The sequence below is a fragment of the Pyrus communis genome, chromosome 12, assembly GCF_041283825.1.
Source record: "Pyrus communis isolate YQ-2024b chromosome 12, ASM4128382v1, whole genome shotgun sequence".
NCBI classification, from domain to species: Eukaryota; Viridiplantae; Streptophyta; class Magnoliopsida; order Rosales; family Rosaceae; genus Pyrus; species Pyrus communis.
This window is the reverse complement of record NC_142576.1, coordinates 24,253,004-24,277,019: the sequence shown is the minus strand read 5'-3', so window position 1 is coordinate 24,277,019 and position 24,016 is coordinate 24,253,004. Positions and strand designations below refer to the sequence as shown.

Here is a 24,016-nt window from a genome sequence, read left to right as displayed (position 1 = left end):
CCATTTTGTCGTTTACGTACGACACGTTATTAATGAAATATACACAATGACATGATTATTGAAGTAAACTAATTTGTTTGGAAGGAATGCTACAAGCATATAACGCGTTACGCTTTTTTTATATTTCATATGACGTAGATGGTTGTTAAGGTTGGAAGGAAAATGGACAGATATAACACGTTACACATTTTTTTATTTGGTTGGAAGGAAAATGGACAGATATAACACGTTACACTTTTTTATATTTGTTTGGAGGGAAAATGGTCAGATATAAAAATGGCTACAAATACAATGTACAAATAAGTTAAGTATTTTCTTTAAATTGATGGATTTTTGTACAAACAATACTTGGTTACTCAAATATGAGTAGGAATTCCTACTCAAAACCTTTAGTGTTTTAATCATAGAGTGTTATGTTTATGATAAGAACTGTTTATACTATGAATCACACTGTAAAGATCGTTTCTACGAAAAAAAAATTAAAACTAAGTTCATTTAGTCAATCTATTGTAGAAAATACATAGACGGTTCGTAATGCTTTTTCCAATTCCATTCATTTGTTTTTAAACAGTTTGATGACTAAACGACCTTAGTTTTAATTGATTTTTTGCAGAGGTAATCTTTACAAGGTGATTTATAATATGAATGGTTTTGATTATAAACACGAAGTTCTATGAATTCACAACAAACAATTTTGAGAAATTTTGAGTAGGAGTTCATACTCATCTTTGAGTAACCAAGTAATAACTATTTAAACATAGTAATATTAACATTGGATGAACCAAATTGATGGTTTACCTAACATTTTATTTTATATTTTTCAAATTATTTAATCTAACAATTATATGAGACATCATTTGGTATTACGGTTTAGTAATATTCATCTTTACTTGTAAATAAGAGGTAATCGGTTTGATTATCGCTAAAGCCAAATTTGACCAAATTATTATGGTTATCTCGTTGTGAGACTTATACAGTGTTTAACTATCTACGAAATTGTCAATATTTCCGTCAAAATGTCCTTTCACTATATATCGGAGAGATATAGGAAAATCAATGAATATCAACGATATTTACTGATTTCGTACAGAAATTTTGCCAAAACCCATTATAGATTTAGAACTTTTGGATTCTTTTGAGAAATTTTTATCTATTTTCAACCAAATTTAAGTGAGTTGATATACCCACTTCATTGCAAATTTTCATAATTTCGTTAAAAGCAACTAATATCAATATTTTCATAAATTTGCATATTAATATTTCTCTCCATATCGATATTATAAACATTGAACTTATCTCACTCATCCATTTCTTAAAATAAATAATATCGTATGTATTTAAAATACAACCGTATGAGACAAAAATGGACTATCATATGTCAAACCGCATCTCATAATTTACCTGCTAATTAACCACCTAATTAGTATATCATGATTATGTTCAACAAAGGTTTGTCCTGGATGCACAGTCAAAAGGACACGGCAAACACCAAGACAAAATAAAAGAGTGATGGATTTGACGTTACGCAATGTATTATATGGACACTCTCACAGTCATCACCAAAATAGTGCATCATTGGTCTTCAATCTTCATCATGCTATCAACGTTGAATCTAAGTACTAGTTTAGTACTGATGTGCTTTTACAAAAAATAGATATAAAAAAGGTTAATTTAAAAAAAAATGTTTGATAAACACTTAAAAACAGTTTATTTTCACAGTTTTTGTAAAAAAAAAAAAAAAACTAAATACGTGAAACAGCAAAAATGAGCTTATTCTCATAGCACAGCAGAAACAGTTTTTTTCAAAGAACAGCAATACCAAACCAGTCCTAAGGCTCAAATGTCTCACATCAAATATGGCAATTAAATGAATTTTAAAGAGGGTGGTTGGGTCTTTTGCATAAATACTCATTGCACCTTGTTTCGAAACTCTTCCTTCTCTATTCTTTGATCGATAAAAGGAAAATAAGAAAGAGTTTTGAGAGGGATTTGAGCATTTAATGCTTGAAGGGTTTCGAGTAGGATTTGAGCTTTGCTCAAAGGATTTCGAGAGAATTCAAGTTCTGATCAAGAAGTCCTCGAATAACTATGAGCTCGTTTGAATATACTTTTGAAATGACTGAAAGTGCTTTCAGAGAAAATGTTTTTAGATTTCAAAAGCATTTTAAGTGTTTTTTACAAGAAGCACCAGTTATGTGCGTTTTCCAGAAAACATTTTAAGTGAAATACTTTTCCAGGATCTACTAGCATTTTTACTAAGGATTATTTTCAAAAATATTTTCACCAAAAGCTCTTTCAGTCATTTTAAAAGCACATCCAAACAAGCTCTATATCTTTAACAATCCAAATTAAACGTTAGTATGTCACATTTACCCTTTAACAATGAGTACTGCTTCGAAGTATCGGATAGTTTAAATATTTTAACCGTTAAATTTAAATTCTTATACTCTTATACTTTTAAACAAATCTAATAGTTAAATGACTCGAAATACCGAATCATATTATATTAATCATTTAGATTGTAATTTTTTATATTTTCAAGCAAATTTAATAGTTAAAATATTTGAAATCCCAAACGATATTATACAGGGAATGAGGATCCTCTCCGAATTCTTTTTGTGAGGATTATGGGAATCCTTAAATCGTGTATGTTCATAGTACATTGTGCGGCAGAAATCATTTTAAATATTTTTATTTAAAATTAAATATAAATAACACCGTACGATTAGAATCCTCAAATCGTGTATGTTCATAGTACATTGTGCGGTCAGAAATCATTTTAAATACTTTTATTTAAAATTAAATATAAATAACATCTGACTGACTAATAGTACAATATATGATAAACGAACGCGATTTAAAAATTCAGGATCTTTCCAATAAGGGTCCAGAGAGGGTCCTCATTCTTACACAGGAGGTGTAGAAGTACTGCGATCAACGGAGACTCAGAGGGAGGAAACACACTGTTGTGTGGCCATGTAATGTTTGGTTGCTATCGAATTGAATGCCCCGACACACTAAGTCCAATTAATAAAAGATCTTTCTTCTTGGAATTGAAAACGAAATTTGAAATGGGTCGGTCCAAACACGACATGGTTTCACCATGTGATTGATTTGACAGCGTCGGACCCCACCTTGTTCAGCCTCTTCACATTATACATAACCACCAAAACTATCCCATGCTTTATCATGTTTTGGTACAAGTTTCTATCACGCTTAAATTTACAGTTTGATAACATAATATATTTAATAATATCAATTTGAAAGGTATGTAAACATTCATTTTCATTATACAGTTACAGAAAATACTTTTAACATTCTATTTTTATCTTTCCAAGTGATACGATAATTGGAATCGCTTATTATCCAAGTAAATAAATACTTTACGAAATAAGGTGCTGAATTTCAACCTAAATGATCCCACAAACAAAAAAATTGTATAGTATGAAATAACATAAAAAATGATTCGTGGGCCCTGGATTTGAAAATAATTTTGAAATGATAAATTTTTTTAAAGCTGAAAAAAAAAAAGTGCTAGGCCATTATTTAAAGGTTTAGTCATATAGTTGGTAGACCAAAACCCTAAACGAAACTGCAAACCTAAATCATGACCACTGTCATAAATTAAAATTGTGCTCCATAGAACGTGTTTAGTCATTGATTCTTTACTTGTGAAATAAATGGCGAATCTGAAGATAAAATTGTCTTCAGCGATTGAATTGTGCCTAATAATAGATAATTATATTTTTCGTTTGAACGTTCGCGATCAATTGTATTTATCGAGATATATATGAATGTAAAAAATACAACCGCATACAATGTACATTATGAAGTGGAACCATCCATCTCTTATGGTGTACGTGCCAAGTTCATTCCTTGGCCGGCCGAAAGGGATGGTTGGTGTCTGTATTGGCCCCTCCTCGGTCCTCAACTTAAGCAGTAAACATGGGAAGGCATGATTAGCCATATAAAGTGCCGTATTAATTTGTTAATCCCAAGTCCTTAGGCACCTAAAGTGAAGCCGTAAAATCTTCTTTTGTTTCTTTTTTCTCCTTATTCTATGCTTTCTAGGTATAAAGCAATTTTCTTTTGGGATATCAAAGGTTTTGAATGGAATGACGTTGTTGAAACTTGAAAATAGCCTTCTAATTTAACTTCCAATAGGCAAATGTTTAAAATAGTTGAAAACGTTTTTGGTAAAAATGCTTATGAAAATAATTTTTAGTAAAATGACAAGTGAATCTTGGAAAACCATTTTATTGTTGTTTGCAACAAGCACATAACTGGTGTTTTTGGAACCCAAAAATATTTTTTCTAAGGTTCCAAAAACATTTTTTCTAAAAGCACTTTCAGTCATTTTAAAAACAGTTCCATACGAGCCATGAATTAGTTCATGATAACAATGGTTAAGCTTAGGATCCCATTTTTATTATTCTTTTTTTTTTGATAAATACTAGGGAGATTCTTTCAAACTAAGATTCTCTATGAATTTTCTGTCACCTCACAGTTTAACGTTCTCGTGCCAACATTATAGAACATTGAGTAAAAAACATGAGGTTCTTTGAGAAAGTCGCATTATCATTTCTCTTCTTTTGATCAACATTATTTGGTTCTTTGATGGGTAGAGACCATCTACTAGGAAAATATTCTTGTTGGCTTTCACTTTCATTTAAACTTCGTTAGATAAAAAGTTCGATACTAATTTATTATTGGTAGCATTTTGTGACTAAGTCAAATTTCTCCACTTTTTAATGTAATATGTATTATTGTACTGAAAAAGGAAAGTGATTAAAATATTCAAGCCATGATTCATTATAGTACCATATGGCTCGCCGACCTTGAAGGTCAATCAAATATTAATTTTGTGCTCAGAGTTGCCTACACGTTGAACAGGCTTGGAAAACCAGTAACCCTAATTAAAGGAAAGGAATCCTCTCCGGATCCCTTCTATCAAATTCATCAAATCAAGGCATCCGAGTCCTTAAAATTTTGATCAAACGGTTAAAGTTATTATAACTTTTAAAATGGCCCCCTATTTATAGTCATTGGATCAAATTTTAAAAATCCGGATTCCTTGATTTGGAGGAAGGGATCTAGAGATGATCCCTTTCCCTAATTAAATTGAAAAGCGAAAAACATTCTTAATGCATGGTTGAGCTCCACTATGTGCCATTTGCCCTTTAAAATTTTATTTAATTATGAGTAATATGAAAAATAAATTAATTAGATTAAAAATAGAAAACTTAAAAGTTGTGGAATCTAAATTTAACAGCTAAAACATTTAAAACATTGAGAAATTTTTCAATGTGTCTGAAATACGAGCCGGTACGCCATATAGCATTACACAAGTGGAGGGAAGTTTTTTGTTTTCAAAGTATTCCTCCACTTATATAACGACATATAATGTATGTGCCTGTATTCCAGTCACACTAAAATATCTCTACTTAACACTGAATGTTACGTAGCATTAAAACCAAAATCTTTATTATACTCTACTTCATTTCTCCCTCCTTTCATTTAACCACAATCCTTCATCATTCTCCATTCCTCTTATTTCCCTCTTATTTCCCATATCCTTCACCTTCATTTGCACAAGAAGGCTTTTGACCCCGGATAACCTAAAAGCCCAACATGATTCAAACACTTTTTGTTGAAAGCCCGATTATATTTGAGTGAACTAACTGGGCTTTGACTCGCGCTCATCAATCTGATCCCGTTGACATTAATGGTTGCAGTTCCGGCTTACGATTTTATTCAAGTGGCGTCTTCAGAGGAACCAATGACCCTCTTCAATCATGGTGCTGTCGGTGTTGGTTATGGAGTGAGTGATGACGCGATTAAATACTGAACCGTCATTTAATAAGATAGATTCATAAATTGACGTGACAATCAGATTGTACATCTTATGCAGTACGTATTTTCTTACCTCTTAAATTTGTGTTCAGAAAAAATCAATTTACATTTTCATCAAGTGCCACACTTGACCAACACGTGAAGCTATCGAACAAAAATTCAGATGAAATATGCACTGTGATAAAAAATGACATTTCATTATATAAACTTTAACCTTACTAAATATTCCTCTGGTGGTTAGAGATGTGGGTCCCTTTGTTTGTGCTAATCAAATGTTTATCCATTAGGTAATGAAAGACAATTAAAAAGGATGATGGGCGTTATCATCACGGTTGATGTCAACGTTTCCGTTTACAAAAACAATTTACATTTTAAATTTGTGTTCAGAAAAAATCAATTTACATTTTCATCAAGTGCCACACTTGACCAACACGTGACGCTATCGAACAAAAATTCAGATGAAATATGCACTGTGAAAAAAGAAAAAAAAAACGACCATTTAATTATATAAACTTTAACCTTATTAAATATAAATGTGTTTTTCTTCTTAATTAATAATATGTATGAATTGTCGTAATAAAAACACTTGTTTATTACCTAAACCCTAGACCTCCTTTTTCTTTCTTGTTTATTCCTTTGGTGGTTAGAGATGTGGGTCCCTTTGTTTGTGCTAATCAAATGTTTATCCATTGGGTAATGACTGACAATTAACAAAGATGATGGTCGTTATCATCACTGCTGACGTCAATGCTTCCGTTTACAAAACTCCGTTTCATGCCGCTAAGTGCCGGTCGTCGACGTAATTTTCAAGTTTATATGGGACAATAAACTATTTTAATTAGAAAAAATATTGCTTAAAATTGGCATTACTATAAATTAAAAAAATAAAATAGACGAAAAGGGCAGAAAATAAACTTAATTTTACGAAATTTGACTTTAAAAGTTTCAATATTAATATTGGAAATTAGACGATATAACTGTTATTAACACTTAAAAAATTTAGTTGTTCACTTCTTATTAAGAATATTTTTCTTTATAAATATATAAAATTTAGAGGTGCACAATCAATTTGGGTTTGGTTGGCAACCCTTTCTCGCAAAGAACAAAAGACCATCTCTCCGCCAACCCCATTCCTTAAGTTGGAGTTGGTTGGCAACCATTTCTTCAATGCAATTTGCTTTTTCCTTTTCCTATCTTGAATCTTATGTCATTCGTGGACGGCTTATTTTCCCAGCGTGCTTCACAATCATCCCAGCATTCGTGGATGGCTTATTTTCTCAATGTGCTTTGCCATTATTGACACACCCCGACCAGGAATGTCTACTAGGACCCCGAATCGAGCCATGCTGGGCGACACCTGAAAAGTGACGAAGCCATAAAGTGTGATAATGTATAAAATGTGAATAAATTAAAATCTAAAGTGCCTAAGGACACGAGTGTGCGGTGAGCGGGTATGGACCCATTCACACGTGATACAGAGCATATGTATAGTACAGTAAGGTAAGATAATGATTATACCATCATAAGAAGACATCTGTATTGAAAAGTGCCACGAATCCTTGTCGATACGGAACTCTGCTGCTAGAACCTAGAGGGGTGCAAAAATAGAAAATGTGAGTGAGTGAAACGAAACTTTTCAAACCAATTTCAATTACCAAAGGCAATAGCCCCTCGCCATAACACCTGTATAATTTCCCAGAAATAACATGAGTGACTATAACTCAAAACCATAACCAAAACAACAGTCTCACAGTTATGCCGTGTCAAATATCTCAACAAAAATATGTAACCCAGGTGAAATAAATCAATATGAAATGGTATGTCAACTGGATCCACCTATTGTGGCCTGTACGGCTGAACCAATAGCTTATCAATCAATGCTAGCATATAAGTCGGGAGTCACCTATAGTGACCTGTACGACTTATCCATATCTCATCAATCAATGCCAGCATATAAGTCAGGAGTCACCTATAGTGACCTGTACGACTTAATATATAGCTCATCAAACATCCCTGCACAAAGAGTCGGAACCACTTCTAGTGGTCTGTACGACAGGCTTGTGCACCTACCTTGAGTCTAACATCCCACATCGCCCAGGGGAGTGGATCATGCCTTATATGTGTATTCCCATCTCTACCTAGCACGATGTCTTTTGGGAGCTCACTGGCTTTGGGTTCTATCGGAACTCCGAAGTTAAGCGAGTTCGAGCGAGAGCAATCTAAGGATGGGTGACCCAGTGGGAAGTTCTCGTGTGAGTTCCTAGAAACAAAACTGTGAGGGCTTGGTCGGGGCCCAAAACGGACAATATCGTGCTATGGTGGGGTTGAGCCCGGGATGTGATGGGGGCCGGGGCCGAGATGTGACAATTTGGTATCAGAGTCTAACCCTGGCTGTGGTGTGCCGACGAGGACGTCGGCCCCCTAAGGGGGATGGATTGTAACATCCCACATCGCCTAGGGGAGTGGATCCTATAAGCCTTATATGTGTATTCCCATCTCTACCTAGCACCAGGCCTTTTGGGAGCTCATTGGCTTCGAGTTCCATCGGAACTCTGAAGTTAAGCAAGTTAGCGAGAAAGCAATCCCAGGATGAGTGATCCATTGCGAAGTTCTCGTGTGAGTTCCCATAAACAAAACTGTAGGGCATGGTCGGGGCCCCAAGCGGACAATATTGTGCTACGGTGGAGTCGAGCTTGGGATGTGGTGGGGGCCCAGGCCGGGATGTGACAATTATACTAGCGTCCTTCGTCAAATTTTATGCCCTTCGTGGATGGCTTATGTTTCCAACTTGCGTCACCATTACTCCATTGTTCATTGTCAAATTTTTAGTGTTTATCACCATATTTTATTTTCGGCATTACCTAATTCCTATCTTGAAATTACCTTTCTTCAAACCTCAACACCCATCATTCTCCATCATTTTTATAAGCACCCCTTCTCACACACCATTTCTCCCACAACCTTTGCTCAAAGTTACGACTGGTAAACTTGATTTGGTCGTCGGATCTAAATCATCCCCTCACTAATCTTTGCCCGACTGGCATGCTGGAATATGGGGGCCAAGCGTGTTGCGGCATAACCCAAAGCAACGGCGTTTTAAATGCCCCTGAACCCCATCTTATTCTCAATTATATGTGTTTTTTTGTTCATTTTGCAATGGTATGTGAAGATGGCTTGGATCTGGTGGTTTTCTTCTAGTGTGGCGGTTTTGGTGGTGAAATTTGTTTAAGACTATTTTCTTTTTTCAAGTTGAATTTTTATGCTGCAATGACTTCATCAAATTCTACGCGAAGTCTATTTTTAGGGTACCTACCTTTGTGTTTGCTGGCGAGGTGGTAGGGCCATCTCTAACCGAAGGGTCCAGAGGGCCGAAAATAGCCCGAAAATCGTCTCCAACCGATAACTAGGCTAGACGGCTCGTGGGGCCGACGGAATCTCAAAGGGAAGGGCTGGCCCTTTCCAGCCAGCTAACCAACCCCGAGCTGGCTAGAATTTTTTTTTGTGTCGGATTTCCTGTCGATTATATCCAACAGGAATACTTAAACAAAATTTCGAATCCAACAGCTAGCTGACGTCAACTAGCCGTTAATTTTGATTTTGATTTTTTTGTTTTTTTACAGTTTTATTTAACTTTTCATTTACAAAAATTTTCCTATAACTTCTATTTTTTTTTATAACTTCTATTTTACAAAATTTGTTTCATATTTTTTTTAAATTCTATTTTTTTTTTCTGTAACTTCTATTTTACAAAATTTGGTTCATATATATATATTTTTTAATTCTATTTTTTTCCTATATTTTTTTAATGTCACTTAGCCGTTGGATTTTAATTTAAGTTGTAGTTGTTTTTAAATTTAAATAATAAATTATGTTTGGCCCTATGACACTTTAGCCCTCAGTTGGAGACGGTTTTTTGTGACGTGGCTAAAACGAGCCCTCTGGTCCTTTGGCCATCGGTTGGAGATGGATGCAAATATGACTGTGTACTGTTTATTAAAATATTAATATCTTGAAGGATTAGAGAGTTAAAACAAATCATTTAGCCAACTATCGATTGGAGATGGCCTAATGGTAGCGGCAGCAGCAACAATTGCGTTCTGCTCATGTGGGATCAAATTCGTTCTGGGGATTATGGTTTTCTTTTTTTTGGTTTTTTGTCTTTTTGTTAAATAGGCTTTAGGAGAACAAATCCAATGGCCATGATCAAAGAACTTTTAACTAGGTGCCCACTTTGAAAATAGGATCAAATTCGGTTCACACTGGACAACCCTATGCACTTACTGTGTAAGATTTTCTTTGTCCAAGAAATATTGTCGTGTTGTTTCACGTAACTTTTTTTTTTTAACGTAACACTATTTTTAAGAATCAAATTTCGGAGCCAGGTTATCTGCACTTCTGTTTGGATGTCATTTTCATCTTCGCCTATTTGTGCAGTTACGGTTAAATCACGTCAACATTTTATATTCCTATTACTTTTTGTCTTATTATCTTGATAAAAAAATCAATATAAAATGTTGACGTGATTTAACCGTGATTGTACAAAATAGAAGGAGATGAGAATATCACCCAAACAGGAGGGCAGACATTCTGCCTCCTCAAATTTCACTACTTCAAAACGTTAATAGAGCTTATAAGGAGGCATATCAAAAAAGATGGACTAGAAATAACCTCCTATAGATAAGATCACATGAAAAATTTCGTATAAGGAAAAAGAGTCACATGCCAATAAAATACATTCACAACACTTTAAATCATCGAGGAGGCTATTCATAAGCCACATTGACCCTGAATTTTCCAAAAAGAACAAACCACGAATCGACTAACCATACCTCGCAATTCGATGAGCAATTGGTTAACGAATCAAGGGACAAACTAAACCAAAACTTGATGGGCTTGCTAAGGGGGAAAGAGATCCACTTCGGATTTCTGTATTCAGAGTTGGCGAACCGAAAAATATTGAACAGTTCAAGAGAGAGAGATAGAGATCTAAGCAATCTAAGTTTTTGAGTTTTAGTGAATTGGGCCAGTGAAATAGGCTGATTGGGGTCGTAGGATTGAGATTGAGTGGTCTGGATCTCTCAATCCGCGAGCTTGGGACACAGAGATACAAAGTGGATCTCAATCTCTAAGAGGGCAACCGCGTAACACTGTTTAGCAATATCATAATCCAAATAAAACAAGTTATTTATCCAAATTTCACCATAGATGTTATTTTTCAAACACTCTTTTTTTATTTGGATTGTTTTTCCACTCAGTTCTCCCACACAATAAAAATAAGAGTTGTTTACTTATAATGTCTCAATTTGTAAGGAAAGAATATCATTCTCATTCATTTGTATACTAACAACCAAGAAACGAAAAAAAAAAACGAATGGCTCCTGAAAAAATCAAGGTCTTTTATTACCAATGAGGGAGGGCTGTTAAACTCATACCTCATTCTTCATATCAACCATTCCTCCTCACGATACGTAAATATATGAAGATTTAGAGATCACCTAGGCTTAGTTTGTTTTATAAATGAATGTGACTTGAATCGCTCATTAGATTCAATATCTGTTGAAGAAATAAACGAATCAACTTCTAATTTCTTTTTCCACAGTTAAAAGGTTCACAATGAATTAAACCTGAAGTAAACTTTCTCATTCTTATCCAGCAGTTTTTATGAGAATTGAAAGGAATAAGTTCAGATAAAATTTAAAAATAGATATTCATTTTTTATTCAGTGTACACTGAATTTAGAGTATCAGCCATTTCAACCTTCGACATCAAAGGAGATATTATTACGGGGCTAATAAGGACTATATATTTATTATTTAAAATGAAATTTCAGAAAATTATATTTTTTAATTATTTAGAAACTAAATATTTTTTTGGGCAATATTAAACGACAGAATCCGTTAACGGATCGGTTGTCGTGGCGATTGCACAGGCAACAGAGATATACGGTGTTAGATTCGCCACGTGGAAAAACTCCGTTAACACAGGGGACGTCATAGGTTAGTTCAGACTGTCCAATAAGGAAGCACCGGTCGCCACATAAATAGTTTGACAATCACTGAGCTCACAAAACCTTATCGCATCCCTCTCACATCTTCACCAACTAAATTCAAAGCGAAGAAGAAGAATCGAAACGCGCGTTTCGTCCGTCCGATCAGCCATCAATGGCGGCGAAGAACTTCAAGTACGTCATCCTCGGCGGCGGAGTCTCGGCTGTAAGTTTCTTTGCGATCGAATTTTGTTGATTTTGTGCATTATTTTCGTTCTTTTTTTTTTTTGGAGTTTTCTGTCGATCCTGATGAGGTACATAATTCTGTCTTTGAATTTGAAGTATCTGCATAGATCGAATCTGATTTTTTCAATTTCCGTTTTTTATTTACGAAATTTTGAGTACTTGATGCTCTTGAAGTCAATGCGTTTCTGTTGTAGTTGTTTTAGTACATAATTATGGTAATTATGACAAATAAATTCTTTTATAATTTTGATCACGCTTCAAAAACTGTTTTTTGTGATGATTTTGCTGTACTGTGGAAGCCTTGATCAATATTTAAGTTTTATATGCGTTTGTTTTCGAAATCTATAGGGTTATGCAGCTCGGGAGTTTGCCAAGCAGGGGCTTAAGCCAGGCGAACTAGCGGTCATTTCCAAAGAGGCGGTATGTCTTCCAATGATCGCTTTCACGTGTTTTTGTATCCAGTTGACTGAATATTTGAGATATTATTGAGCAAAATTATTTTCTTTTCGGATTTTAATGCAATCAGTAGTGAATTTTGGTAACGAGGTTAGAAAATGTGAATTGTGGTAGTGTTACATCTAGTATGATGAGTATTGCCGACTGCTTGCTTAATTGATGATGTGCTTTTCAGTTTTCACTTTAAACTTTGGTTAAGATACTTTCTTTTGTGTTATTCATGTCGATGCTCGTTGCTTGCTGCCTGTATACTTTCTGTACTAAATGTTATTACTGCTGTTTGAAGTAGTTATCCTCTAATGGCGGTGGAATTTAATTCTGTTTGATTACGTAGTTAACTTCTCAAATGTTCTTAAATTTTATTTCTTTGATTTCCAGGTGGCTCCCTATGAACGTCCTGCACTCAGCAAGGCTTATCTCTTCCCCGAGTGTAAGTTGTGTTACTTTTATTCCAAATTTCCAGTGCTTAAATTAAGCGGAATTGTGTCTTGTGACCTCTGGATTCTTACTTGCACCTGACACATCAACATAGAGCAACCTCATTTTTAAGTTCATCACTTTCTGTGACATTGTAACTTACTGTTGGGATTGGTCTTGCAGCTCCTGCTAGACTTCCTGGGTTTCATGTCTGCGTTGGAAGTGGAGGAGAAAGATTGCTTCCTGACTGGTACAAGGAGAAAGGTATGTTTTTCTTCTTCACAGTACAGCATACACCAATTTTGATTGGAGAATGTTTGAGAGCTTTCCCAAGTATTTAGACGCGGTGAAAACCACTATTACTTGTTATTGTCCCGAATTCATTTTAACAATTTTGTCTGATCTTCCATTTTCTGGGTCTTTTAGAATGCAGTATTCTGATGGAGGCATAATTTTATAATTTCAGGAATAGAATTGATTCTTAGCACTGAAATAGTTAAAGCAGATCTTCCTGGGAAGACTCTTGTCAGTGGAACTGGGGAATCCTTCAAGTATGAGACTCTCGTCATTGCCACCGGCTCAACCGTAAGCAACTCCAGGAATTTCCCATGCCTCAGCTTTTCTGAGCGAACTAGCTTTGTATACCAAATCAAATGGATTTTATGTTTTTGTAGGTTATAAGACTGACAGATTTTGGTGTCAAAGGAGCTGATGCCAAAAACATCTTCTATTTGAGAGAAATTGATGATGCCGATAAACTCAACGAAGCAATTAAAGCAAAAAAGAATGGGAAGGCTGTGATTGTAGGAGGAGGGTACATTGGTCTCGAGCTTGGTGCAGTTTTGAGAATTAACAATTTAGATGTTAAAATGGTTTACCCGGAACCATGGTGCAGTAAGTGAATAGTGCTTCAAGCTTTTTTTTGTTTTGTATGCATATGAGTTTGGCCACTCTTTCTATTCTATGTGCCTCATTCCTCTAATCTTTCCTTCTCCTTGCAGTGCCTCGGCTTTTCACTTCTGATATTGCTGCTTTTTATGAGGGCTATTATAAAAACAAAGGAGTTCAAATCATCAAGGGAACAGTTGCGACTGGATTTACTGCTGACTCAAATGGAGAGGTACATACACGATTGCTTGTCGTTTTGGATGTCATGCTTCGATGAAACTGCCCTTCCAAATATTGACTTTTGTCATAATATAGGTTAAGGAAGTGCACCTAAAGGATGGCACCGTGCTTGAAGCTGACATCGTTGTTGTTGGTGTTGGGGGCAGGCCCCTGACAACATTGTTCAAGGGACAAGTCGAAGAGGAGAAAGGTGGCATTAAGGTCGTGCAACTTCCGAAATCACTTGATTCCTTCCCCTTTTCCGGTATCTTTATTTTTATGATGCTTGGAGTCCTTAGCAGTATCAATCTTCATAGCCTTTACTGGTTAATCACACAGATAAGCACTTGTTTTAGCCCATATTAAGTAAACAATAGCGAAAGAAAGGTTTAAGGATTTCGTCGTGTTTGTATTTTCATCATATTGGATATGTATTTTCAGTTTCAACATTTGATTAGTCATCCCGTTTCTGTAGTGAATGTTTCATGGCATCCGTTTTAATATGTGCCGGTTGATTGCAGACTGATGCATTCTTCAAAACAAGTGTTCCAAATGTATATGCTGTGGGTGACGTCGCCACTTTTCCTTTGAAGTTGTACAATGAGATTAGGAGAGTTGAGCATGTTGACCATGCACGCAAATCTGCTGAGCAGGCTGTAAAGGTATGGAATTTTCAACTACGAACCCATCTATATCATTCTGTCAAATCTGTCATGTTTTCGGGTTGAAAGGCTTCTGCACGTGGGCGCGTGAATTATATTATTGTCATTGATTTCTGCAGGCCATCAAGGCAAGCGAGGAGGGGAAGACAGTTGAGGAGTATGACTACCTTCCATTCTTCTATTCCCGCTCCTTCGATCTTTCATGGCAATTCTATGGTGACAATGTTGGTGAAACTGTGCTCTTCGGCGACAGTAATCCTGCCACACCAAAGGCGAAGTTTGGATCATACTGGATTAAAGATGGGAAGGTGGTCGGAGCATTTCTGGAGGGTGGCACACCGGAGGAAAACCAGGCTATTGCCAAAGTTGCAAAGGCCCAACCTCCTGTTGCCAGTTTAGATCAGCTTGCTACGGAAGGTCTCTCTTTCGCTAGTAAGATTTAACCTTCATTTGTGGTGGGAAAAATAAATGGATTATAGCTTCTTGATGAAGGTTTAGAGATAATTTGGGATTTTAATGGCTTGAGTCATATGTTCAGTGTTTACAGTGTTTATTGTTATTGTAGTTGTTGAACGAAAGTAAGAATTTCAGACAAAAATAAAAACAATATATAATTGCACCGAGATCTTTTGTAATAAACTCTGCCTCTTGTGCTAGTGGGTGTGATTGGTTGTGAGCGTGATATGCAAGTTGATAATATCGATGTGATTCTACTGAGTGACTTGAATTGTATTGGATATGATTAGATTGGCTTGGAAACCATTGTTGTCTACATTGCCAAATGATAGACGTGATTCATATCCAATCTAGAATTTATCAAATATAGCAAAAAATTAACCCTTGATTTCAAAAATGTTAGTTTTTATAAAAACTTTCATATATATATATATATATATATATATATATATATCCAAATTCTCACACTTAAATAGACACAACTATCCCCAATTTCTATGAATAACTAATTGTTAGACTTAAAACTTCTTGTGCTATAATCTTTTACTGTTTAGCAGGGAACATGAACTTTTGCACAAACAAGTAATTATAGAAATAGATAATTGCACTCACAAGGACCAATAAAAATCAAAACCGTGATGCACGAACTGCCTTCATATATAGAAGATTCTCAGTATACGACGAAATGCATATGTTAATATGAGACAATTACAATCGAAGATTTAGAGATTCCAAAGAGATTGTTTCTTATCAAAAAAGAATTGAGATAAATAACATTACGAAGATTAACAATATATTCTTTAATATACATTCAATTGAAGAAAAACTACGAAAACAAAAAGAATACATAGATGGGGAACAATGCAAAAAAAAAAAAAATAATAATAATAATAAAAAAACCATTTATACTTAAGGCTGCACAAGCCTCCACTGTTTCCTACTATCAACTGATCACTCTCCTATGCATAGATCTCCACCATATCTTGAGTCTAGGGTTTTCTCTAATTCTTCATCTAATAGGGTTTTGATTTTTTTAGTTAATTGGATAATTCAACTTGAGGGTATTTGTCACCTAAGTGAGATTTGAATATATTTGAATTTTTTTTTATAAAAAGTGACATTTTTGAAATTAAGGGTTAATTTTTTGCTATATTCATCTAGTTCACATTCATCCAAACAACTGGTTTGTGTAGACTTTTGTTTGCTTCACAGAATCCGGCCTCACGCCATAAGGACTGTTTGATAATCATTTCGTTTTCAATTTTCTTTTTCTTTTTTTGAAAATTGAAAACTGAAAGTAAGAAAACAGTTTTCGGTTTTTCAATTTTCCGAAAACTACTTTCTGTTTCCAGTCTGTTTTACTGCGACAAAGGTGGTTAGAAATGTTGGGAATGAGAGGGTGTAGTAACAAACATTGGTTCGATTTGGGCTTATACCTATAAATTTAACCTTTGAGTTCCAATATTTTTGAAGTCAAAATAGTAGTCGTTTAAGGCCATCGAATTCGCTCCAATCGTCTCAGTAAACTGTATAATGACATCATGTGTAGCATCTCGTGCCAATAATAAAATAACGTCGTTAGACTATTGGCACAAGATTACAATGGCACGTGTGTTCATGCCATGTAAGTCATTCAACTGCAAACAAAATAAATAAAGCTACTCACCAATTTGCATAGAAGGAAGACAAAAGATTCATAAACTCGGATAGAAAAGAAGATTCAAATCCACCACAATTGCATAACCATAACCAACTACATATTAGATTGTGATCATGTCTTCTACTGGCTAAGATCCAAAAACCGAACATTCAACTGGAATAAAAATTTCTATTTAACTCCAACAGAGAAAACCGGGATGTGTGCACTCCAACCGCTCTAGTCAAAGAGACTGAAGCCCATGTCCTGCAACAAGGAAAAAAACGAGAAATATAAGATAACTATATCGTAGTCTGCCGTGTCCGAGATTGTATGTTGATACAATCTGAGTATGAAGACTATTAGTAGCGGTCAAGAAAACGTGCATCTGAATGTTCCACAACTCAAACAAAGGCAAATGTCTACTGAATTTACATGACCATATTAACAGAAGGTTGCCGCCATGCACATATACAAATCATGTTGAGATGGAAGCTATTAAACATATACACTTTAAGAAATAATAGCAACAGAATTGGATTAGCAGTCATTAAAGCATGCAAACCAATATTAATGAGATTATCCAGGTAACTTACATCATCGGATTCCTCTTTCTCCTCAACCTTCTCCTCTTTCTTTGCCTCAGCTGCAGCAGGGGCAGCAGCAGCACCACCACCACCGCCAGTTGCAGCAACAGCAACAGCACCACCTCCACCAGCTGGCACGGAGGCCAACTTTTCCCTTCCAGAGGCAATTAGCTCTGTGATGTCCTTACCCTTGACTTCGGAGAGCAGAAGTTGAATCCTGTCATCATCAGCCTCGGCACCAACTGTAAACAATACCAAATTTTCAGACTCAATAATACCTTGTATAGACACAACACCATGATTCCTAATGTTAACATCCAGAGTAGAAAGCACAGACAACATAAGCATTCAACAACTCCAATACAGTTAATAAATTGCTATCCTCTTGAGCCTCAGTTGGTATCTAGGATTGGATTGGAATGGATAACCCACTTAAATAAAGGTATGTTGAAGATCAAAATGCATATGTTTAGAGAGAAGGATTACTCATTAAGAAAATTTGTCATTCCAATCATCCAAAATGGTAGGATTAGAAGGCACAAGATTCCTCCATGTCTAATCCTCTTCTAATAATTGCTTTCTACCTTCAATATACATTTAACTTAGGTGTTATCCAATCCAATCCTAGAGGCCAAACGAGGCCTAGAAGTCGTAAGACCGATCACCATATGCAACCAAACAGAATTTCGGGAAATATGGGTATTACAACGGCATTCAATTGCTTCATCTTACCAAAAAGGAGATATGTCATATGGATTGCTATTCCAGTACATAAAAATACAAACAAACAATAACCAAAACTTTTAAAGTCGAACCATCCAATTCCATACGTACATTAATACAGAAAGGCAATCATTATCGCCATGATTCAACACCGAAAAATAACACATCCACATAACCCAATTCCTTGTCACTTCCAAATATTCAGGTTCACAAAAAATCAAAAAATAAAATCTCAACCTCATAGGGATCAAAATTCAAAACCCACATAGAAAATACGAATACAGAAATGGGATTTACAAATCAACACGCAATATCGCACTACGAAACCACAAAGTCACAATCTTCGATGCGGTTAATAATTAGGGTTATAAACAGAACGAGCAAAAGAACCACAAGAGGGTAAAGGGAAAGTTACCGGAGCCAAGGATGTCCTTGATATCTTCGGCCGTAGGGGTGGTCTTGCCGCCCAACACAGCCAACAAGTATGCAGCGACCACCTTCATCTCTGCCTGTCAAACACAAATTTAATCAGTAAAAATGGCTATTAGTCTCTCAAATCCAGAGAGAGAGAGAGAGAGAGAGAGAGAGAGTACTTGAGAGGGCTCTGGATCTGCAGAGTGCGGAGAGAGAGGGTAAATTTGCGGCCGAATGCGAAATGAAGCAAGGAGGATAGCGAAATGAGGTTTTATGCAGAGCTGCTAGGGTTTTGATCGGACAACAACACCCAGCCAGACTCGGGTTTGGGCCGGATTAAAGTAACTGCCAGCCCATTTAGGTTTATTGTATTTTCGATGTTTTTTTATGGGTCACTAATGTCTTTCAATATTTTCTCATTTTATAAATTTTTTTTTATTAAACGATACATTTTGTTAGATTAGATATTAGGGTTTAGTCATTGGCGAGATTCAAACCCATGCTGTCATATAATAGCTCAACGCCTTTCTACCATTGTGGTAAAGAGCCACTAGCCTCATTTTATAATTGGAAGAACTACAATGTGCATATTAATAAAATAAAAAATTTTAACTTTGAGACATGAAATAAAAATACACATCAAACAACAAAAATATAATATAAATTTTAAGCCAAAAATCCCTTATGAAAGAAGTTTTATTACTTGTGATGCAAGTATTTTAATATTCATATGATATATTCTAGATACAATACATATTTCTGTTGGCAGAATTCAATAATGTCACGCCTGATAATCAACAAACCAAAGGATTCGCTAAGCCTCCTCGAAGGCCAACTTAATAGAATGAAAATAATCTTAATGAGCTGGTTACAAGGAAATCGAAATAGCGAGAATGAACACAAACAGATCGTATGAAGGTGGACGAGGCCATGATTTTCTCTTGGATATTAGCTTTGAAAATACCAACAGAGAATCCTAAGATTTAGGATGATGATAACTGATGATTGAGTACCAAGTCTGGATGGCGCTCAAGAAAAGTGCCGTTAGAGCACCGATGAACGCCAGCATGGCCCAGGGGCTACTGAAATGATCTTCAAAGAACTGAGCCATCCATGCCTTCCACTTGGATTTGTAGTGCTTTTCTAATCTGCTACTGATGTGAATTATCGAAGGGTTTGATACCAAATCAGGGCCTATCTCGTTGAAGAGTTGAGCGAGTGCTTCGTCAGTTTCGAGTTTATTGTGAAGTATGCGGGCTGACCTTAGCTGCTTTGCATCTTCGGGATGAGTAATGAGTGAACTCAGGAAGCTTAAGTAAGAGGTGACCGCGTAATCATTTTGGAAATCGGGACACATTTCGTAAGCAATCAAATTCAAGAACAAAGGCATTGCGTCCGCGTTCATTGGTGGAAGAAAGAGAAATCCTGCAAAGCATAGTGATTTAAAAGATATGTCACGCATACCTTCACTGCACCTAAAATGGATCCCGGCTGCCTTAAGCTCCTGCGCGTTGCGAAATGATGGTGGAAGAAGTTCGTTATCAGCTGCCTCCCTGCCATTTTTTTGTGGACCTAGCATTCTTGTTCGAAGAAGCTCGAGAAGATGAGTAGGCCATGAATCTTCCACACATACTCCCAAACGCCATTCAAATTTCAGATCTTGTCGCATCATCCTTTTATACCATCTGAACGGCTTCGCTGATGCACAAGCTGCAGTACTATGCAGATCGAGAAACACCTGGATTCCGTTCCAAAGGTCCTTTTTTTTTATGCTTGAGCTCATCAAAAGGTGGAGAATTTCATAAGGGATTTGGTTCTCTAGCAAGAACAAGTCTTGTTCAGCAAAGAACACTTGGTCTCTCTTTATCTCGAACTCTTCCAGGGTAGAATACTTGTGTATAAACTGCAAGATTGAACAACCGTCTACGAAAAACATCCAGGCGAGGCTCGCCTCATCACCATCATAGCGCTCTGTTGTTTTCTCGTCGTAGCATTGTTGTAACTCCTTGATGTTGTCCTCAATCTCCTTGTACAAAAATTCTTCGCTCCGGCCGCTGTCGTTGACAAAGTCCGCTGCCAATCTGTATTTGAGCTCCTCCCATTCCGGAAACTTTCCATGATGGATAGGGCCTATTGCTAGTACCCTTGGCTCAAAGTATTTCTCCAAATTTTTATTACTTCGGAGAGTTCTGGAAACACTTTGGATGATCGGTCGTGACCTGCTTGGAACAACACTTGTAGAACTATCCTGATTTTTTGTTCCTGCATCCTTCAATCTATTAAACCTCTGCTCCAAGGAATCAGCCATTGTAGTTTACTGGATCGGAAGCTAGGTTTCTTCTTAATTACAAAGTGCTTATCTCCTTCCCCATATATATATATATATATATACGTGACTCTCACTGTTCTAAAAATCTCTGCCTAGCGCCACCTAGGTCCCGCCCCGATTAATGCCTAGGCATTTGAAAATTAAGAAATGGCGCTTAGACCTACTGACCCCCCTAGAACACCTAGGCACCCACCTAACCTGTCAAGATCCATCTAGATTGCGACTCACTTAGACAGAAAATAGATAATGTTCATTTTGCATTTTATTTTTTTCAATAAATTGTAAGAGACTTGTTGAATACTTAAATAAACACACATTATATGCTTGTTTCCAATGTTTTCGTTATGTTCTAATAGCTCAGAGAATATATATGTCATTCTATTTTGTAGTTTATGATGAAATTATATATATTTTAAATATAAATAAACACTTATTTACACGAAATATAATATATTTAATTAAATCCGCCTAGGCACTAGATCCCAACCCCCCGCCCAACCAGTGTCTAGTGTCTTTTAGAACCTTGATGACTCTACAGATCAGTACTCGTTGCACTTATATACAGTAAAAGATGTTTAACTCTAGCTTTAACGTGGATAATGACTTTATCTACACTTGAAGATTAGTATTTATGTATTTTTATTTTGCAGAAACTTTTTTATTCGACTTTAACCTCGTTTCAAGTTTGGGATATATACCTTTGAGGTAGAAACTTATGCAAATATCATCGTACAGAAAAATGACCAATTAAGAATCATTTTATAAGTGATACACTTGTGGTTAATTAACTACGTTTTCTTTTGATATAGAAACCAATTAATTCTTGAACTTCCTCTATGGAAGGGGGCAACAGTTTTCCTAAACAAATGCATGTCAACTTTGAAATTTCTTTCAAAGTGTTTCACATGCTATTGGTTTTGGTATGTCGGACAAGTAAGTGAGGGATTGTGATATGTTTAGAGCTAATACACATTATATACATAATTGGTTAATGAAGCGAAATATTGGAACTCGAAACTTTGAATTGGTGTTGGTTACAAACTCGTTAAAAACTGATTGCCTCCATGATATGGGGAGCAGTTGCATCGTATAAGTGGCTTGATCTCTCTTTTCAAATCTCTCTCATTCTATTGTTGTTGCTTGTCCTATTGAGAGTAAACACAATTAAGCTTGGTCGTTGGACTACAACTCTAACCTTACTCTTAAGGAGGGCATATACCATTGAGATTTTGAGTGATTCTAATGAATTTATAAATCATGGATTTTGATAGAGTTTAATTGGTTTGTAGAGATTCTATGTAAAATTTTATTTCAATTCCCTCGAAATCTCTTTGAAAGAGGTGAGATTTGTGAATATTGAAAATACACGACGAAATCTCTCTAATTCGCTCCAAATTCATAATTGAATATACCTAAAATGTTATATTCTTTAAAATTCTAATTGAATATGGCCGGATCTCTAACAACAAAATCTCACCATGAGTAATCGGAGTGGTCAGCTCCATAATTCGCGCTACTCTGTTACCTTCACAAAAAAATATGTGAGATATGGAAATGCAACCTAGAAGCACGCCACATACAATTTGCCCAATCATTACGTAACTTCCACGAAATAGAAGGAGAAGGAGATGTAAAAAACTAGGAGTAATGTTATTCGTATTAGGGCTGGGCAAACGGGGCCTGGACCCGCGGGTAGGGGCGGGTCCAAGCGATTCGGGGCGGGTACGGGGCGGATCCTGTTTTTAAAATTCTGAAACGGGGCGGGGCGGGTCGGGTCCATATCATTTGCGGGGCGGGACGGGTCTTAATTGCTGAGAAACGGGGCGGGGCGGGTACGAACCGTTTCCACCTTCCAAATTTCCGTTGATTTAATCTAATCACTCTGTATCTGCCTGCCAGACTCCCAAGCAAACTATCATCGATACCCCTGGTTTTTTGCCTTCATGTACTGGTAATTTCCGCAGAAATAAGAAGATTATGCTCTCTGTGAAGAAATTTATTAGAAAAAGTCCACCTGACATCGTTTTGTTCTTCGAACGCCTCGACCTCATGAGTACTAGCTACACGCAGACCATAGCCATCACTCGCATTTCCAAATCTTCGGAATTCAGGAAGCTTATGATCTGGGGTAGTTCTCCGTTGAACTCGATCTCGTCGACGAGCGGCGATTTGATCAGCCTGACGAGGGCGCAGAGTACTCTGATCGCGTTCGGAGACGCGATTTTTATCAGAGAGCTGATCGTCGGCCGACCGATCAAAACTTGACCCACGAAAACATCTTTATTGAACTTGATCAGAGCTGCAATGGCGAAAGCAGTGTGTTCTTTGACTCACTTCGATGACCGAGTCGACTCGCACAGAACTGACTCGAGCGAGGTGACAACTTTGGACTTCAAGATCAAATCTTGCAACTCATGGTTGAACCCCTGCGCAACTCGGTCCTCGAACTGAGTCAGTAGTTCGATCAACTCGTCCTCGTCGCGAATTGGGTCTTCTTCCAGAGCTCGCGTCAAGCTATGTAAGCACTCGCGGTCGATCCACGCTTGAATTTCGGACTCGATAGACCGGGCGAGTTTGGAGAGGCAGTGAGTCGAGCAGCAGCGAGTAAGCAAGGAGCGGATGCTGAGGTGGCCGCTGGACTGGCGGAGGGATTCGACGAGGGTTTTGAGGGTGGCGAGGTGTTGGGAGAGGGCGGAGAGTTGTGGGTCCCGGGAGAGGATGTTGTCGGACTCGGTCTCAAGCTCGAGGAGGGCGTTAATGGCGGAGGATGAGTTTGAGTGGGGAATCAGGTGGGTCTGTAGCTCGTGGGAGGCTTGTTTTAGAGCTTCTAGGACCTTGAGAACTCGTGGGCTGTCTTCCTTCTGATGGAGCTTCACCTCCATGGATATGGCGATCAGAAGCTGTAGTGATTTTCTGAAGAAAAAAAAAAAAAAAAAGACCCGTGGACCCGGCCCGAATCGGCCCGTTTCAACCGGGCCGGGTAATGTCCGGTTCTTAATTTAAAAAATGTAATCCCCGGCCCGGCCTGTTCCCTTTGAACTTAGGTCCGGTCCGGTTCCTTCAAAATTGGGCCCGGCCCGGCCCGTGCCCAGCCCTAATTCGTATCATATTTTTATATTATATTTATATATCATCTTAGGTGGT

At 36.8% G+C, this 24,016-nt stretch overlaps 3 protein-coding genes and 1 pseudogene across 3 annotated transcripts; 1 reads left to right on the top strand and 3 right to left on the bottom strand.

Moving 5' to 3' along the window:
- The first annotated feature begins 11,764 nt into the window (after positions 1–11,764).
- On the top strand, positions 11,765–15,383 carry LOC137744817 (monodehydroascorbate reductase). Its single transcript, XM_068484620.2, has 10 exons — positions 11,765–12,065; positions 12,434–12,505; positions 12,920–12,971; positions 13,142–13,222; positions 13,425–13,543; positions 13,633–13,852; positions 13,960–14,078; positions 14,162–14,287; positions 14,587–14,727; positions 14,847–15,383. Exons 1-10 carry the CDS (start codon positions 12,015–12,017, stop codon positions 15,168–15,170), a joined length of 1,305 nt encoding a protein of 434 aa, XP_068340721.2. The 5' UTR covers positions 11,765–12,014; the 3' UTR covers positions 15,171–15,383.
- Positions 15,384–16,864: 1,481 nt separating this feature from the next.
- On the bottom strand, positions 16,865–18,862 carry LOC137744139 (large ribosomal subunit protein P2y). Its single transcript, XM_068484004.2, has 4 exons — positions 18,723–18,862; positions 18,545–18,638; positions 17,416–17,648; positions 16,865–17,086 (listed from the first exon to the last, which is right to left on the bottom strand). Exons 2-4 carry the CDS (start codon positions 18,630–18,632, stop codon positions 17,060–17,062), a joined length of 348 nt encoding a protein of 115 aa, XP_068340105.2. The 5' UTR covers positions 18,633–18,638; positions 18,723–18,862; the 3' UTR covers positions 16,865–17,059.
- A 657-nt stretch (positions 18,863–19,519) lies between these two features.
- On the bottom strand, positions 19,520–20,851 carry LOC137744588 (UPF0481 protein At3g47200-like). The gene has a single exon (XM_068484365.2). The coding sequence runs from the start codon at positions 20,849–20,851 to the stop codon at positions 19,520–19,522; it is 1,332 nt and encodes a 443-aa protein (XP_068340466.2).
- A 1,842-nt stretch (positions 20,852–22,693) lies between these two features.
- On the bottom strand, positions 22,694–23,778 carry LOC148692557 (uncharacterized; annotated as a pseudogene).
- Positions 23,779–24,016: the final 238 nt, after the last annotated feature.